Source organism: Megalobrama amblycephala, linkage group LG14 (genome assembly GCF_018812025.1).
Source record: "Megalobrama amblycephala isolate DHTTF-2021 linkage group LG14, ASM1881202v1, whole genome shotgun sequence".
In the NCBI taxonomy this organism is placed as follows: Eukaryota; Metazoa; Chordata; class Actinopteri; order Cypriniformes; family Xenocyprididae; genus Megalobrama; species Megalobrama amblycephala.
Window position 1 is genome coordinate 43,071,322 of NC_063057.1, and position 19,805 is coordinate 43,091,126.

General features: G+C 38.3%; 1 protein-coding gene across 2 annotated transcripts; it reads left to right on the plus strand.

The window, feature by feature from the left end:
• The first annotated feature begins 833 nt into the window (after positions 1-833).
• Positions 834-15,123, plus strand: LOC125245725 (gastrula zinc finger protein XlCGF57.1-like). Of its 2 annotated transcripts, none has more exons than XM_048156445.1 (3): positions 834-949; positions 1,657-1,832; positions 13,308-15,123. In XM_048156445.1, exons 2-3 carry the CDS (start codon positions 1,709-1,711, stop codon positions 14,366-14,368), a joined length of 1,185 nt encoding a protein of 394 aa, XP_048012402.1. In that variant the 5' UTR covers positions 834-949; positions 1,657-1,708; the 3' UTR covers positions 14,369-15,123. The 2 variants fall into 2 exon arrangements, with proteins under 2 accessions (XP_048012402.1, XP_048012403.1); XM_048156446.1 differs by lacking the exon at positions 834-949 and adding an exon at positions 2,294-2,395 and having other exon boundaries at positions 1,735-1,832.
• Positions 15,124-19,805: the final 4,682 nt, after the last annotated feature.

The following is a 19,805-nucleotide window of genomic DNA, read 5'->3' on the forward strand; positions in this document are numbered from 1 at the left end:
TGGTGCTACAACCAGGCTCATATGCGCACTAGGGGTCTAGTGGAGCGCATGTTGGTGTTTGGAAGAGTCGCTTTCAGTGCCTTCAGAAAACAGCCATTACATCCGACTTTACTTAATAAAACAATCTTTATTACACAAATTTATGTACTGATGTGACATTTGAGACTTGGAGTATCTTCATCTTCATGGAATTCAATAGCCAACCTTTCATGGACAGTGAGTCTTTTCTTAGGGTGACCAGTACTGGCAGACATTGCCGCCCTTGCTTCTGAGGATGTGGAGGGTAAACTGCCTTGCAGCTCTTCATTTCTGTCCATACGACTTTCTCCTTGAAAGAAGACAAGTTCATATATATATATATATATATATATATATATATATATATATATATATTTTTTTTTTTTTTTTTTTTTTTTTTTTTTTGGGTCACATCACAGGACTGTTTTCACCCAAAGGCCATGTCAATTTGTTCAAAGCACACGTGTGTAAATAGTCTGCTAAATGTCTTCTTCAAGACCAAACTTTGACTTGAAAAAGGAAAATTCACACAGAATGGTTCTGGTTCCTGAATGTTTTAGTATATTTAGTAGTTTTGGTCTATAAAAAAAGTACAGCAAAATGAACTCAAACACAATTTCACAATCATTTTCCTTTTTTATTTAATGACTTATATTTGTGTTCTTTTTTGATGGCATACATCTTTATGAACTCATACACTGTTTTTTTTTATCATGTTTGTTTTTTTCTATCACATTTGTCACTGTTTAATTTTAAAACAGGGATTTCTTAGTACATTTCTATGCACTTGTAAAATTTATTTATTATTTTTTTTTATTTTTTTTTTGTAATTTTAGACACCAGAGTGTGAAAGACTTTTATTTTGGTCTGGCAATATGACGTCATAAGGATGCGCCGAGCTCCTGCATCTGTGTGATTCGGCTTCAGAAAGGTTTGTTTTACCTCTTTCATCTGTTTAAATTCACAGAAACCGCCTCAGTGTTTTATAGTTTTACACTATGTGAAATTAGTTATTTACTGTTGAATGTAATTGTAGTGCTGTATCTAACTTTAATGAAGGATATTTTGTTCGAGTAAAGCATATCCACTGATGAGAAACAGTAAAATTGCGTCTCATTTCGCTCCCTGTATATCATAAACACGAGTAGTAATACAGAAACTGAACTCTTCAAAACTCTGAGTCAATTGAATCAAATACTTTCCAAAATGATTCGGTGATTCGAATCGCTCGAATCATTGCACGCGGACGTCATCTACTGGTTAAAATAGTATAAATGAACGAGAGCAACAAACAAAAGCATGTGTAATGACCATTTTTACAAACCAACTGCTAATATTTTTATTAAATTATAATTTAATTATAATCTATGAATCATTAAATATCAAATGTAGATTATATGCCTACATATGAAGTATCTGTATATTTTGTGTTCTTTTATGACTTTGTAGAGCTAGTTTTTTTTAGTGTATTATGTCTAATAATGTCATTTAAGGCCATTAACTTTCACTCAATTGACTCCCTTACCAGTGCACTGAACTAGGGTTTGATTGAGAGGCACCCAGATATTATTTTATTTTTATTTTATTTTTTGGTTAATTATTCTCATCTTAATCATGACACATTGTTCAAACACACAGGGAAAAACTCCTAATGAAACAACTGAGATCGATGTGACACACTATTATAAAGATGGCGTTTATTAAAGAGGAGAGTGAAGAAATTAAGATTGAAGAAACATTTGGAGTGAAAAATGAAGATGTGAAGATTGACGAAACATTCAGAGTGAAACAAGAAGATGCAGAGGAACAAACAGGTTGGTTTCTTTCTCAAAGCTGAACTCCTTATTTCACCTCTAGCAGTAAATGTACATGAAATCAAGCAATAATAAGTCATAATTTAGTGGATCAAGCCTTCAGAGATGTACATAATCCCCATTTTGATCACCCATAAACACCACTGACATTATGGAATATGCATGTACATAATGGTGAGTAAATGATTGTGCCAAACAAATGCAATTAAAGTCAGACGTGGGTCATTTCATGGGCTCATAAATATAAATGTCTTTAATTCAAACGATATGAGATATTTTCACCAAATTTGACACATTCATGTATGGGCTCACTCTGACAACACAGATGTAGTTACAATGTAATATTAACTACATTTACTTACTACAGAGTTTGGTTAAGGTTTGTTACTTGTAATTATGCATAATTAACTGTTATTACTATAGAAAGTAAATGCAGTAACATGTAACTACTTACTTTAAAGGATTAGTCCACTTTTAAATAAACTTTTCCTGATAAGTGTTTTGAAGAAAGTGGAAACGGGAAGTACGTTCAATTATTGACAATCCGTGACTTCCATATTGAGGTATGTGTATTCTGACACCACCTGGAAATGGTAATTTTAAAAAGCTTTGATTTGCATGCTGATTAGTGTTTGATTTTGTTAGTTTGCATGTGCTTGTTTCTGCTGCTTTTTTGTCTGTTTTGATCCTGAGGTTCTGTTCTGATTCAGAAGTGGCCTCTAACATATACCAGCAAAAACACGGATTGCCAAAAAAAGCAATGCCGGAAAGTAGAGATGCACCAATTTGCAATTTTCTTGGCCAATTCCGATTTCCGATTTTTGTGTTACTGTGATCGAACCTACGTGAATGGCTGTTTAAAGCCCCGGGTATACTTCACTTTCCGTGCCCGGACGCGTCATGCGCGCAATCACGTCCGCGCGTCTTTCAAAGTATACTACACCACGAATGCGCGTGGATGACCGCGTTCGTCACATGCGCAGTACAGTTTTTTTCTATGCTCTACCAGACAGACATCGGAGAGCAGTACTGAGTCGTGTCATCAACGTGACATTTACTGGGCATGATCGGAGAAGAAAAGAAGTGCATCCTTTCCCATATTTTACTTATCCCCCTCCATGAATTTGCCGCCCTAAACACGTCTTTGTACTCTTTCAAACATGAATTGTACAAATGTGGTTACTTTCTAATCTCTTCGCACAAACGCTGGTCAAGTTCGCTGTCCATTGGGGTGTTTTTCTCTTTTTTCAAGCGTGTAGTTTTTAAACCAGTCTTTTCACACTCTTCATTGATGGCTGAACACTGTGCTCACTACTGTGCATATTGCCACCTAGTGGACTCTTCTATACTGCTTGCGCATGCGCTGTTGCATGCGGACTGTCCGCACGGTCTCGAAATTTGGCCTGCACACGGCCAGGGTGTGCGGCCGGCCGAAGTATACCCGGGGCTTAACTGGAGCGAATGAGATGAATGAGAGAGAGCAGGCGGCCGTGCGGGTGTGTGTCACTTTACCGTGACAGAGAAGAGAGCAAGAACGCGCAGTTGACATAATTTCCTGTGCTGCTGGTAACAAAACGGATCAGCTCAGAATCAGTAAGAAGTGAGACTGATCGGCCGATCATGAGGAAAATCCAATCCCTGACCCATGGGCATAGGTTTGGTCTCAGCTTTGGTGGGGACACCCCCCCTGAATTCTTTTGTTGTAAGATACCAGTGAGTTAATGGTGATTTCCTTTTTTATTTCACTGTTGGCAATACAGAATATCACAATACAGAAGTGAATCTACTTCATCTCATTATATTGTATCCTGAGTCAGGATTCCTGACCCCGATATACCATCCTGTATACTGTCCCTAAAGAGCTAGTATAACTGTATAATCTCAAAAATGCACTCTCAAAAAATAAAAATAAAAACCTGAGACTGTGTAATGCTGCACAACCAAACATTTTATTAACAGAAATTATGTACATTAGTATTTACACTAACAAAAATACTCTGCCACAAGGAAACAAATCTAAATAAATAAATATAATAACCTTTTTCTATTATAAACACTATTTACCCTCCAGTACACTCACGTTAATACCTGAGAATGTGAAATGCTGAACAACCATACGGTTTATTAACAAACAAACATAATTTACTATGTACGTTAGTAGCCTATTTATACTTACAAAAAAACACTGTTGCAAGAGGTAGACTTTGAGAACTTTTGGAGCATAATAATAAACCAAAAAACAAAGCAAAAAAACATCTTGATTCTACTATTTGGCACTCAAAATTATAACTCCATTATGGCTACTTTCCACATTTTACTGCATTTTCTTGATTCCTTCCTTTTATCTAAACTTTCCAAACAGATGCCTACGTCTGTCATTTACAGATACAAACTGTTGGCCTACGTCGTTAAGGTCCACTTTGTCAAGGGCCTCTTGATGTACATGACATACAGTTACATTATTAAGGCGCTGCTGAGACATAGTAGATCGTAACCAAGTTTTCAGTCTCGTCAGTGCACTGAAGCTTCGTTCAGCTTCAGCTGAGGCCACAGGGACGACCAACAACAACCTAACAAGCTTCTCCTTTTTTCTTGAAGAGTTGAACTAACATAGTCAACAGCAGCTTGCATGCCTTTAATTGTTTGGGACTGTTTTTGCAAAGATTTGTTTAAGCACTCAAGCTCTCCCAACACCTCTGATGCTACCAGCAGTCCAAGAACAGTATTACCCTTCTGGAAGCGATCTAGGAGACCATTGGCTCTAGTGTCATTATGAGAACCAACAGAGGACATTTCCTCCAAACTACACAACACAGCTTCATACTGGCTAAGAACTGTATCAACAGCTTGATCACGCACTCAGAGCCGGATTAACGCAAAGGCAAACTAGGCACGTGCCTAGGGCCCGATTGGCGGGATGGGGCCCAGACAGAGGGACAAAAAAAAAAAAATAATAATAATAATAATAAAAATAAAAAAATAAAATGTACAAATGTCCTATCTACAATTTATTTCAATATTTATTAATTAACTAAAAATAGTGACGATGTTTATCTTAACCATAGTCAGAGTGGGTCCGATGGACTCGCCAAAACGAACACATCCTGTGGGTGTTGCGAAGCAAAATGCTAAATAAAGCTTGCCATAAAAAGCCTGCAAAAGTAATGATTATGAAAGTGACAAAAACAGCAAGGAGACATTTTAATTGTTTATTAATAAACTAATGTTTTCTGAATCAGTGTCGGCTGCGAAGATGAAGTTGACATTACTGACTCTCATCATCTCCGTGGACGCGCTTAGAGAGAGAATGCACATTTCATTCGGATGATCATCAGAGAGCCTATTTCTTTTCGTTTTGAATTATTTTGTTTAAAAGTAGACATTTCAAGCTTTCTATATATTTCTCATGTCTGTGAGGCAAGCAGCCGCTGAGTTTCGGTTCATTTATAAGACGCGCCAGTGATCGCGCCGGCACCTCCATGTCATTATTAATATTGCCTGCTATATTTGCTTCTTATTTATTAAATCCAGGCAATTGGTTGATGAAACATTGATTAAAATTAAGATACAATTTTTACAAAACGAAATTCACTTTAAATAAAGGGTTTCTACAAAACAAAACTTAATGAAGTGTTTAAAATCATGTCTGTCCCATTCCATGTGTCCCGATATATTGCGCATGATGCTTCTTTCTCATGCTGTTCACTTTTCATAATCAAATAGATTAAATTTAAAAATAACATTATAATAGGCCTATTTAAACATAAATATTAAACTAAATACGTATTTAATGGCTACCAACACGTATACAGTACAGAGAAATTGCATGTCCATTTCATTTATTTTAAATATTCAATATTGGGGGCATTTTTTTTAAAGTAAAAAACAATAGTTACTTTCCCTGGTAATTAGTTCCTTTTATAACAATGTAACTCGGTTATTAACTCATTTACTATTTGTGAGAAGTAACTAATAACTATAACTAATTACTTTTTTAATAACGTGCACTGCATTTGACACACAAGACTCACAGAAAAGAAAAGACAGAAATGCGCAGCAATATCAAGTTCCCTTTCACTCTTGAACAAACAATAACACACAGAATTATGCCTGTTTTGTCAAGTATCCTCATTAGAGCAGTCTTAAAAGAGTTAAATAACGTCTTAAATGAACTTAAAGAGTTGTGAGAAAATGAGATGCGTGTCACATCAGCGGGAGCTCTTAAAGTGACAGCAGCCTAATAAACCAGTTACTGTGATGTCTGTCATTAATGTTCATCAAAGAACAAAGCCAACAGAGACAATTGCTTTAATAAGGCTTATGTTTAATTTATAATTTATGCAGAGAAGACTGCATAAAGTGTTTGATAAATTTATTCAATTACTATATATTTCCTACCTGTCTAAAAGGTAGGAAATATATGGATACATTTATTTGGGCCAGGCCACAGATACATTTTTTTTAAGCTGTTGCTTTAAGTTGTTTCTACATTAATTTGGAGAGTAACGGTAAAATTATTACAATATTAAAGAGGGGAGAAGAGTCAGGGGCCTCCAACATAAATTATGCCTAGGGCCTCCAAATGTCTAGAACCGGCCCTGCACGCACTGTCCACCTACTTGGACACAGAGGTTTAACTGTTTTGGTAGGCCCCTCAGATGTTAGATGGCTAGCCAATACCCCTTTGAATTTCCCTGATTGGTTGCTCAGAGTTCCAAGCTCATGGACCCACTGCAATGTGTCATGTAGTAAGTTAGAGGCACTGCAAGCACTCTGTGTTATTAGATTTACACAATGTGCTCCACAATGCACATACAAAGCCAATGGCGGTTCTCTCTTCAACACTGCCTGTGCTCCTGAGAATTTCCCTGCCATATTGGCTGCTCCATCGTAAGTCTGACCTCGCAAGCCAGAGATTGGAATATTCAATCTCAGGAGCACATCAATAGCTAGCTTAGCCATCTGCTCACCAGTTGTCCCTAGCACCTCATACAATCCCACAAAGACTTCCTGCGGCACAAGGTCTTGATCCACATATCTGAGACATATGGAAACCTGCTCTTTCCCCTGTATATCCTGTGTACCATCCATTATGATTGAAAACTGTAGCACAGACAAGGACCTGATTGTTGAGGCAATTTCTCTCACAATTGTGTTGGCTAATAAAGCTAAGTACTCATTTTGGCACTGTGGACTGATATAATCATGGCAATGTTTGAGCCAAGAGGATAAAATAGGGTCCTTGGTTGCAAGGAATTTCACAAGATGGTAAAAATTACCCTCATTAAACTCATGTCCTCGAAAGGCAACTCCCTGCCTTGCTAGATATCTCAAAGAGCCCATGATTTGCTCGAGACAGTACCTCGCCTCCTCCTGTAATCTAGCCATTTAATTGGATATTTGTGTGTGCACTGGAGTTTGCTCCAGTGCATTGACAGTAATGGCATGATGGTGGGCTTTGCTTTTCTTGTGGCGATTAAAGCATTCTACGGCATGTTTCCAATTGTTAAACCCATTAGAGCAAAAGGCAGGGTCATTTCTTTTCTCTAGAGTGGTCTTTTTGATGGTGTATGCTTTGACACACTCAAAACAAAGAACTTTCTGTAATGTAGGACTATAATGCAGTCATGGATATTGACTAAACCACTTTGCCTGAAACCTTAACTTCTTGTTTCGAAGTTGCTGTACTTTTATGAATTTTGGATCAGGCTGGTATGGCTTAGTTCCCAAGTCCAGGACACTGCTACACTGACTTGCTTGAGGATTGATGTTACTCTCACTGACTGTCTCCTGAAGAGCAAACAAAACATACCCTGGTTTTTATCCACACTGATATCCTTTTATACTAATACCAATTCACTTCACTTTCACATAATAAAACAGGTAGACTATATTTATATTTAATAATTTGCTATTAATCAATAGTAGTATATCTCATCACAGAATCACTTTAAGACCTTCTCTTTAAGACGATCTATCACTTTAAGACCTCACCTGAAGCCCTGAAGGTCCAGATACTTCTTCCTCAACATTCTCTATGACATCTTCACAAGATGTCTGAGTTTCCTATATGTAATTAAATAATGAACTAATGAATCAAATACACACGTATCAGAATGCATTCAACGCATCATGTTTATATTTCAGAGAAATTTAAATATGAAGGGGACATGGTTTTTAAAACTTTTAACATGCATGATTTCCTTTAATCATGCTTTAATAATTCATAGTTCATAAAGACCTCACCTTAAGCCCTGAAGGTCCAGCTACTTCTTCCTCAACATGCTCTATGACATCTTCACAAGATGTCTGAGTTTCCTATATGTAATTAAATGAACTAATGAATAAAATACACACGTATCATAGTATGCATTCAACACATGATGTTTATATTTCAGAGCCATTTTTAAATATGAAGGGGACATGGTTTTGTGGATTAATGTGTTGAAATTTATGTTAATCTGTGTGTTAGTTTGTCTGTATGAGACTAGCAGTAAGCTAGATCAACATTAGAATAAAATACAGATCATATTCTAACATTTTATCATTGTTGAACTATATAACATTGATTAGTATAACAAAAATAAAAAATAGTGCATTAGATTAAACTGGGAAGGGTCATAACACTTGCATATTGTTGTCCTAGATTTACTGCTTCTATTGTTCTCAATTGTAAGTCGCTTTGAATAAAAGTAATGTAGACAATAAACAGAATGTAGGAAACGAAAAATGTCTCCGATCCACCGTTTATGTTGACTGCAAGATTCTAAGTTATGGTACAGGCTAATTGACATTCAGTTACTTGCTAACGTAGCATTCTATCATCCTGGGTAACATTTACATTTACATTTAGTCATTTAGCAGACGCTTTTATCCAAAGCGACTTACAAATGAGAGTAGTAGAATCAATCAAATCAACATGAGAACAACAGTATGTAAGTGCTGAGTGAAGTCACAGTTATGTCAGTAAAGTGCTCGTAGCAAGAATTATTATTTTTTTTTTTTATATATATATATAATAAACACACAAATAGATAGAAGAAGAATATTAGTCAAGGTAAGTGCTACTACTATTGGGTCAAGTGCTGACGAAAAAGATACGTCTTTAGCATTTTTTTGAAAATGGCTAGAGACTCAGCTGCTCGGATAGAGCGTGGTAGGTCATTCCACCAGCCAGGAACAGACCCGGAGAAGGTCCGCGAGAGTGATTTTGTGCCCCTATGTGATGGCACCACAAGGCGCCGTTCACTTGCAGAACGCAAGTTTCTGGAGGGCGCGTAAGTCTGAAGTAGTGAGTTAAGGTATGGCGGTGCAGAGCCAGCGGTCGTTCTGTAGGCAAACATCAGAGCCTTGAATTGGATGCGAGCAGCTACTGGCAGCCAGTGCAGACTGACGAAGAGAGGAGTGACGTGCGCTCTCTTCGGTTCGTTGAAGACCAGTCTTGCTGCAGCATTCTGGATCAGTTGCAGAGGCTTGATAGTGCATGCTGGAAGGCCAGCCAAGAGAGCATTACAGTAGTCCAGTATGGATAGAACAAGAGCTTGGACAAGAATTTGTGTGGAATGTTCTGATAGGAAGGGTCTAATCTTCCTGATGTTGTACAAGGCAAATCTGCAGGACCGGGTCGTTGCTGCAACATGATCTGTGAAGGTTAGACAATCATCCATCACCACTCCAAGGTTTCTGGTTGTCCTGGAAGGAGTGATGGTTGAAGACCCAAGTTGAACTGAAAGGTTGTGTTGAAGTGTTGGGTTTGCACCGATCACAAGCAGTTCCGTTTTTGCAAGGTTGAGTTGGAGGTGGTGGTCCTTCATCCAGGCAGAAATGGCTGTCAGGCAGGCTGCGATGCGACCAGCAACCGTCGGATCATCTGGTTGGAATGAGAGGTAGAGTTGTGTGTCATCAGAATAACAGTGATAGGAGAAACCATGATCATGAATGACCGATCCTAGTGATGACGTGTAGATGGAGAAGAGAAGCGGTCCAAGCACAGAGCCCTGAGGTACCCCAGTAGCAAGATGTGACTTGGACACCTCATCTCTCCAAGATACCCTGAAGGACCTACCTGAGAGGTAAGACTCGAACCACTGGAGCGCGGTTCCCGTGATGCCCTTCGACATGAGTGTTGACAGGAGGATCTGGTGGTTCACTGTGTCAAAGGCAGCAGACAGATCCAGCAAGATGAGTACTGATGATTTTGAAGATGCTCGTGTCAGTCTCAGGGCTTCAGTGACTGAGAGCAGGGCAGTCTCAGTTGAGTGGCCACTCTTGAAACCAGACTGGTGGTCGTCAAGGAGGTTGTTCTGTGTGAGATAAGTAGACAGTTGGTTGAATACAACTCTCTCAAGTGTCTTCGCAATGAAAGGAAGAAGGGATACTGGTCTGTAGTTTTCTAAAAGTGCTGGATTCAGAGTGGGTTTCTTAAGCAGTGGGGTAATCCTAGCCTGCTTAAAAGCTGTGGGAAATGTTCCAGTGTGAAGGGAGGAATTGATAATGTGAGTGAGTGCAGGTAGAATTGAGGAGGAGATGGCCTGAAGAAGATGAGTGGGGATAGGGTCTAGCGGACAGGTAGTGGGGTGATTGGAAAGAATGAGTTTGGAATCTCATTCTTTCATCTGCCTCAGATAGCATGGAGAAGGAGGGGAGAATTTGTGCGTTTTCAATTAAGATGTTCTTGTCAGTGTGTGGTGTGGAGAATTGGCTGCTGATGGTTGTTATTTTGTGTGTGAAGAAAGTGGCAAAGTCATCAGCTGTAAGAGCTGATGTAGGAGGGAGGGGAGGAGGGCAAAGAAGAGAAGAGAAGGTTTTGAAAATTGTCCGGGAATCATTTGAGTTGTTAATTTTAGTGTGATAGTAGGAGGTTTTAGCATTGGAAACATTAGTAGAGAAAGAAGAAAGGAGTGACTGATATAAGCTAAGGTCAGTAGGATTTTTAGATTTGCGCCACTTCCTCTCTGCAGCCCTGAGTCTAGACCGATGCTCACGGAGAACATCAGAGAGCCAGGGAGCAGAGGGGGTGGCGCGGGCTGGTCTGGTTAAAAGGGGGCAGAAATCATCTAAGCAAGATGTTAGAGTGGTGCAGAGAGTGTCAGTAGCAGTGTTAGTGTCCAATGATGAGAATTGGCTAGCGGGAGGAAGTGTGGATGAGACCGAAGAGGATAGATGAGATGGTGAGAGGAAGCGTAGGTTTCGCCGAAAAGTGACATGTGGTGGAGTGTGTGATGAGTTGGGGGTCAGGTTGAGTGTGAAAGTAATAAGAAAGTGGTCTGAGGTGTGTAGTGGAGTAACCAGTGTATTGTCGGTGGAGCCACAGCGTGTGTAGATGAGGTCCAATTGGTTACCTGATTTGTGGGTAGTTGAGGTAGCCACTCGCTTGAGATCAAATGAGGCAAGCAGCGTGTGGAAGTCAGCAGCCTGAGGTTTGTCTAGATGGATGTTGAAATCACCAAGTACTAGCAGAGGAGTGCCATCCTCAGGGAAGGATGAGAGTAACACATCCAACTCCTCCAAGAAGTTACCTAGCTGACCTGGGGGACGATAAACAACTACAACATGGATTTTAGTAGGGTAGGTGATGGTAATTGCATCTGATTCAAATGAGCCATTTTCAGAGAGAGATGGTAAAGGATTGAACTTCCATTCATTGGACATAAGCAAACCAGTACCACCACCCCTCCCAATCTGGCGTGGGGTGTGAGAGAAAGTGAAATTAGAGGAGAGGGCTGCTGGTGTGGCAGTGTCCTCTGGTTTGATCCATGTCTCAGTCAGAGCCATGAGATGGAGATCTGAATAAGTAGCAATAGCTGTGATGAAGTCAGCTTTGTTGACAGCAAAAGGGTTGTAGGGTAACACATACTATCACCAGTTAATACTATTTTCCACAGTAGAATCTGCATTTGAAAGCCTGGTCAGTCACTACTGCTAGTTTATTTGTGTGGCTAGCTAGTTATTTTGCCTACTTTTATTCTGACTCTGCTTTATGAAAAAGCTTCTTATGTCCCCTTTCTTCTTCTTGGGTGGCATCTACAAAGTACAAAAAGGGGCAAAAAAACTGAATATTAAAATGTTTTTACTCTGGCCTTTGTATGTGGCAGAGAGACAGCCCTGGTAACTTACCGTCGGCGTCGTCAACATGCACGCACACGCGCGCACACACACACACACACCACCCGCTCGCTCGCTGCTAGTGCAAGCAGAAAAGTAGTCCCGGCCCGTGCGTGTAGCCTGTCAGATACCCCGCCGCCAATCAAATTACGGGGTTTCTTGTACTGTCGTCGTCCTGCCCGTTAGAATCAATCCAAATAGCAGTGCAAAGATCCAAATAGCAGTTCAAAGGAGCTTGCTAAATATTGGTGGGGACAAATTTGTCATCTCAAAATATTGATAGGGACTAGTACCTAGCGTCCCCCCCTAAACCTACGCCCATGCCCTGGCCGATCAATTGGTGCATCTCTACCAGAAAGCAATGTCATTGTGGCAGGGGTACGAGGGCAAAAGGGATTTACTTTAAGGAATGATGGTGAAAAATGATTGTTACCATTCACCCTGCCGACTACGCGACTATACAATAATGTTGTACAATTCATAACACAAAGGCCCTGTTTCCACCTGGTATAAAGATTGGTCGATTGGATCAAAGGTGGAAAACGTTAAATACAGGTGTAAACGAGGTCTATAATGTTTTGAGCTTGTCCACTTTCATACTTTACCTTAACGTCTAAAGTAAGCATGCGCTAGCCAGACGGGATTTAAACTTTGTGAGTTGAATACCAGGTTTAAGGACGAAAAACTATGTTCTTCACCATTCTTGATTTATAACATGCGTTCGGCCGGTCTTGCGGCTGTCAGGGCAGAAATTAAAGCTGCTGCTCTCCGTATGATTTTCTGTTATCTCCGGTCACGTCCATAAATTGTGCAAGCTTTTTTTGTTCATTAGTTTAAGGTTTGGTTAAGGATCGAAAGATCTGAAAAAAACCTTACATTTACCCGTCCATAGACCCTCCCCTCGAAGAAATCAGGACAGAAGTTGTTGAAAGTGGACAAAAGATACGGATTAAAATACCAGGTGGAAACGGGGCCACAGTGAGGAAGATACCACCACCCAAAATAGAGCCAGTCATCTGCCCTGATGCTCAGGTCCTGCCAAGACACAGAAAATGGACATCAAATAAATAAATGGTTACTAGGCACAGGTTTGAAATCCACTGGTGTATTGAGCATATGATCTATAGAAGAGATGAGCAACTCTGGTCCTGGATGGCCACTGTCCTACAGAGCTTAGCTTCATCCTTGATCAAACACACCAGCAAAATTTACCCCAATATTTAACCTCAAGTCTTCAGGAAGACTCTTGTTTGAGTAGGGATTAAGCTTAACTCTAAAAGACAGTGGCTCTCCAAAGCTGGCCATCCCTAGTCCATCGTTGGTTTTGATGCTTTAAATGTCTAAATTCTTTTATGTCTGTTTTTGCCCTAGACCTGATGGCACTGAGAGAGGCGAGTCATGAAATTAATGAAAAGGAAGAAAAAGACCATTATAATAAACATGATTTCATGACTGGAGAAAGATCGACAAAGGCTAAAAAGACTTCCTCACAAAAAAGAGCTCAAAAGACAAGAACAAAAAGTTTTTTCATCTGCCAACATTGTGGAAAGTCTTTTGATAATCGTAAAGACCTTAATGTCCACATGAGAGTTCACACTGGAGAGAAGCCTTTCACCTGCCAACAGTGTGGAAATAGTTTCACTCAACAAGGAAGCCTTAAAATCCACATGAGAATTCACACTGGAGAGAAGCCTTACACCTGCCAACAGTGTGGAAAGAGTTTCAATCGCAAAGGAAGCTTTAAATTTCACATGAGAATTCACACTGGAGAGAAGCCTTACAGCTGCAAACAGTGTGGAAGGAGTTTCAGTCGTAAAGATAGCTTTAAAATACACATGCGAACACACACGACGGAGAGCTCTTACACCTGCCAACAGTGTGGAAAGAGTTTCACTCATAAAGGAAGACTTAAAATACACATGGGAGTTCACACTGGAGAGAAGCCTTATACATACTCTAAGTGTCGTAAGACTGTTGTTCACACTGGAGAGAGCCCTTTCACCTGCCAACAGTGTGGAAAAGGATTCACTCTAAAAGGAAGCCTTAACAGGCACATGAGAATTCACACTGGAGAGAAGCCTTTCACCTGCAAACAATGTGGAAAAAGTTTTACTCAACAAGGAAGCTTTAACAGGCACATTAGTATTCACAATGGAGAGAAACCTTTCACCTGCAAACAATGTGGTAAAAGTTTCAATCAAAAAGGACACCTTAAAGGTCATACGATGATTCACACAGGAGAAAAGCCTTATACCTGTAAACAATGTGGAAAAGGTTTCATCCGAAAAGAACACCTTCAACTCCACATGAGAATTCATACTGGAAAGAAGCCTTTCATCTGCCAACAGTGTGGAAAAAGTTTCAAACAAAAAGGAATCCTTAATTACCACATGAGAATTCACACTGGAGAGAAGCCTTATAAATACCCTTAGTGTGGAAAGACTATCGTTCAAGACCTTAACCTCAGGAACCTTAAAGTCCACAGGAGAGTTTATATACAGAGAGTCCTTTCAATTGCCAGCAGTGTGGAAACAGATTTACTCAAAAAGGATGCCTGAACAGGCACATGGGAATTCACAATAAACATTTAGAGAATTAATTTAAATGAAATCACTGTGAAAAGACTTCCAAATATAAAGTATTATTAACTGCATTTCCACTGTCGGGCCAAAGGCAAATGTGCTAGTGCATGCCAGGGCCAGTCGTGTTTCCACTGTCACTTCCGGGGCTTGGTCGGGCCTAGCCGGGGCTTTTTTGGGGCCAGTCGGCAGGGTTTGTTGGCTCGCCAAATACCTTGGTCCAAAACGGGCCAATTGGGGCTTAAAGGAGTGGTCATGAACAGAGGTGGAGTTTACCCGAGTCAGGAGACGGTCAACACCGCTGCTCATTTCCCAGGCTTCCAGCTTACTTCAACATTTTAAGATATTTCATTTGCAATAATAAATACACACATTTATGAAAAAAAACTTGAGACTGCTTGAGGAACGTAGACAATTAATCTTGAGTATATTTGGTTTAATGTTTTATCTGTCTCTTCCAGTGTTGTAATGTAACGAAGTAATAATATTTCATTACAGTTCTTAAGTATTTTTTGGGAGAATCTGTACTTTACTTGAGTCTTTATATTTCTGTCAACTTTTACTTTTACTCCACTACATTTCCTAAATAAATGTATACTTTTATTCCGATACATTTTCCCAAAGCATTTTCGTTACTTACTACAAAATAAAGTTGGAAGAATATAGACTGCAAGCAAGCATGTGCAAACAATGCTTGCACAACCACGGTTGGTTTCATTTTCTGGGTTGCGTCCGTTGCTGGAGCAGCTGAGAAGAGTGTGCTGTCATTATACAGCACGAGAGTGACCTCTAGAGGCTAAATTAAAACTAACACTGATGCCTCGTGGAGTTTGTTTTGACACGAGATGTGAGGCTGCGCGCTGCACAGAGCGGGACACTTTATAACGGACAACAAAATGGTATGTTATACGGTGTACACTACAGTACATGTTTTCATATCATTATAAAGTAATTAGTTTGTTGAATAGATGCTGCAACAGTAGTATGTTTGCCGTCGAGGCTGAGAGGATGCTAACATTAGTATCTCAAGCGGTTAAAACAATGTGACAAAAACACCAACTGTTTAATGTCACGATTGTTACCATTCATTTGCATTAGTTTATATCCATTTGTTCGGTGTTATGCATTCGTTATCCAGCGAAGTTGCATATTTAACTGTATCCTCATCATGTAGCGACAGAAACATAAATCAGAAATGTATCCAATTTAATTATTTTTTTAATCATCACTGTAACACATATTTTGATTAGATAATCAAGTTTTCTAAAATAGGACAAATCATGTGTGAAAGTATATATATATATATATATATATATATATATATATATATATATATATATATATATATAAATAGACCCTGCTATGCCTTTGTGTGTAAAGATGGTAAGTTTTAAGCATGACTGTTATAAAATGGTAACACTTTACAATAAGAGTCCATTTGTAACATTAAATAAGGTTAATAAAAGTATTTTTCATTGTTAATTTCAACATTTACATTTTTACATTTTAAACTTGTTTCTTACATTAGATATAATGCACTATGAATTAACATGAACGATCAATGTATAACTAATATATTAGCCTACTATTTTTTATATTTAAAAATGACAATGTACATTTAGCCATTTTTTAATTAATACAATCTTGATCGCTCAAACAGAGCAACTGAATTGTCCAGCATTCATTTGCACGGGCCGTAACTATAAGCTTTGTAGTGAATATGAATATCCAACTATCGTGAAAACACTATTTATTAGCAAGATAACATAGATCGGCAGTTTAAGACATTAAATTTGTAAGCACGTGACACAAGACACTTATCTTTAAAAATCTACAGGAGACTTGAATTATTCTAACATAAAAATAATATCTAACATAAAAAAATAATATCTAACACAAACACACACATATTCAAATAGTTGCAGAAATAAAGGTGAGAAAAAGAGTTACAAGAGAATGAAATGAGATCCCATTTAATTTTCTAGCAATATTACGCACTTCATAAGACCTGATCTGAGCAAACCATCAATCATTAATTTAACCCTTTTATCACTGCTTAGGCAGGATTATTATACTTTCATATCAATGCACTAGTTCAGCAATAGAATCTGGAGGTACTTGTGCTTGTCTTTCATGTCTTTGAATGCGGATTCCCTTGTCAGCATCCTTGGCTTGGAGGATGGGGTTTTTCGTGTCCGGATTGGTGTCATGGGGAGGCCAATCACATTCTGGTGTGCTGGCAAATGAAAGAAGTCTCCCTCGTGGCTGAAGTTTAAAGTTGAGGCGGCAAAAGACTGTACAGTCATTGATTAAACTTTGCAGCAAACTTAACTTAGAACACTAGACTCTCAACAGAAAAGAAAGAAAATTAAAGAAAAAGAAAAAGTGAGACGAGAATAAGTTGGATGGCTTGGATGAAACTGCTTGTCTGCTCTTCATCGTTTTATCGTCATTACATAACATATTCTATTCTGATCTATTTAACCTTGGTGTTTGATCCAACCTCTTTGAGGAGTTCTGACCAATCAGGCATCATCTTTGTTTCAGAGGTGGCTTTCTCCTCCCTTGATCATAAATTAAATGTTATCTCCTGGTCTCTTAACTTTCCTGCTCTCGGCAGAGAATACAGAGAGTACAGTTAAGACATGATTTCTCTAAAAATAATACGATACATTTTACAAGACACACTTTTAATTAACCATTCAAATTGTGAGTGATCTAAGCATGACTGGTTACATGTATAATGTGTAGACATGATATAGAACTATGCAGTTGAATGATGTTCAGTAACAAGATTCCACGACTCTCAATAGCCCTAGTGTCGGAATTGACTCCAGGACAGGAATCGACTCCCAGTATCGACGTGCTGATGTGGCAAAGAGAACCCAAGAGGTGACACTGATACTTTTTTGGGAAACAGTCACTAGGTAGCGCGGCTGCCATTATGGGGTGAAAATACTAACTGGACCATTGAATCCTTCACATCTTGCGCACCCAAAATCAGCGAATTTCTCTGCCAAATCAGAAGCGCAAAAGAACAGTTTTTTAAATTAAGTCACCAGTAAATTGTATGGCTCCTACAGTAAATGTTGTATTGTCTTATATATGTTTTATTTTACCAGTTGTGGAATCCAACCATTCATCCATCTGAGGTAACGTAGTTAGTCTACTTTATTGAGTATTTCCATTTTATGCAACTTTACACATTTATTAATAGTAAATAAATTAATAAATTTAAGATCATCATGTTTGCAGCGAACAATATATTCCAGACCTAGAAGAGCAATAGTAATAGTAGTATCACTCCACTATCTGAATTGAAATAAATATATATTTTATACATTTTAATCTTATAATACATGATGCATTGCTTTGTCCGTTATCGCATAATTCCCACTTTTGGACACTTTTGCTTTAATGGACATTAAACAACACTGCAAAATCAAGCTGTTATATTCATATATTTATTGTCCAACATTCCCAATTTTTCTGATGCATGTCCTTAATTTAATTTCATATGTTGGTAATAATTCAGTATTTATAAGCCTTTTAAAGAATTTTAACCCAAACTGACTGGGTTTCTAGAGAGAAAAAATTTTTTTGTGAAAAAAGTGGAAGGCTTACACAAAGTGTGTAAAATAAACTCTTAAAAGGATTTGATGATCACTAGTGATGGTGTTGTCATCATTCATGTTTGATTTCAACTTTAATGTACGTTTTTTTGTTTGTTTGTTTGTTTTTGTTTTTTTTACAATAGCAAACTTATCAAAAAGATGTTGTAGAACATCCCATCTTTCAGTTGGGTCCAGCTCAACTGTACAATGTTATATTGTATATTGAGATGTTCATTGTATCTTCATGCAAATATTTATTTCAAGACTATACACATAGTGAATTTCCATTCAGTGTTTGAATGCCTTATCAAATTAAATAAGATAAAATGTTTTTAAGTTAATGAAATGTGCAGTAGAATGTAAATGAAATTCCGTGATCTTAAGATTAATAATAAAATGTACAAATTTGCCATTTTAGACATAGGTGAGGAGTTTACCTCTTTTTGGTAGTGATGTGACGTTTATTTCTAAACTTTCTACAGTTTCTTTGATGCTGTTATATTTTAACAGGCTTTTGGAGCAGCAGCGTTTCTGTCTTGTCTGATATGTATATGAGAAATGAGACTAAGACTGCTAAATTAATTAATAACATAAAATAAATAAATAATGCAATTCGATGTATTTCCGAAACACAACAATTGTGTTAATAAAACTGTTGCAATCAATTGCAGTGTCAGTGCAAAAATTGTTAGGCTCAGGGTGTGTCTCTTGATTTTTCATATGTTTACAGGTGAACCAATCCCATAATGTTAACATCAGCTTGAAATTCAGTATGAACACATGGCAGTCAGTCCAATGGTACACAGCTTATAAAGGATCATGTTTTAATTATTATTTTTTTTTTTTATGTATTTGATGTTTTAGTTCCATCCATAATTGGTACAACAGCATGTCACCCGATCCTTGAGTTACTGTGGTGTCTTTCAAAGAGATGAGGAAAGAAACTGTCTGTGCTCTAATGATGGATGAAATGTACATTCACAAGATGACTGAATTTGCAGGGGACCAGTTTCATGGGTATGCAGACATTTGGATTGGAGAAACTGACAACACACCAGCTACCCAGGCCTTGGTCCTCATGGTTGTAGCTGTCAATGAGTCATGGAAAATTCCCATAGCATACTTCCTCAAAACAGACATGGATGGAAAAGAGAAAGCAAATGTCATTAGGGAGAGTCGTAGCAGGCTTCATGAGGTTGGCGTTAAAGTTGTCTTACTTACATGTCATGCCCCCAACTTGGCTATGATAAAGGAACTTGGCGCTGACCTAAATATCAACAACATGAAGTCCCACTTCTTGCATCCTGAGGACCCTACACATAAATTCAAGTGAAGATGCAAAGGCATTCCGAAGAAGCTTTAGCATGTGGCATGCATCCAGGATCACATGTACTTTGAGACAGAAGATGGAAGGAAGATTAAGTGGAAGTACTTTGAAGCCCTCAATGGACTTAAGGAGAAAGAAGGTCTCTGACTTCAAAACAGGCTAAGTACAGGTTTTGTAAGGGGAGAGGATTTGTTCTCAGTTCCTACAGTTTATACTTGGTTATGTTCACAAATTAAAACCTCATATTATGTAAGGTATTACTTTTATGTTGAGGCAATCAATTTACTTTTTTCCCCACAAAAATAAAGAGGCTTGCATAATTTTTTTTAAATATATACAGTATTTATTC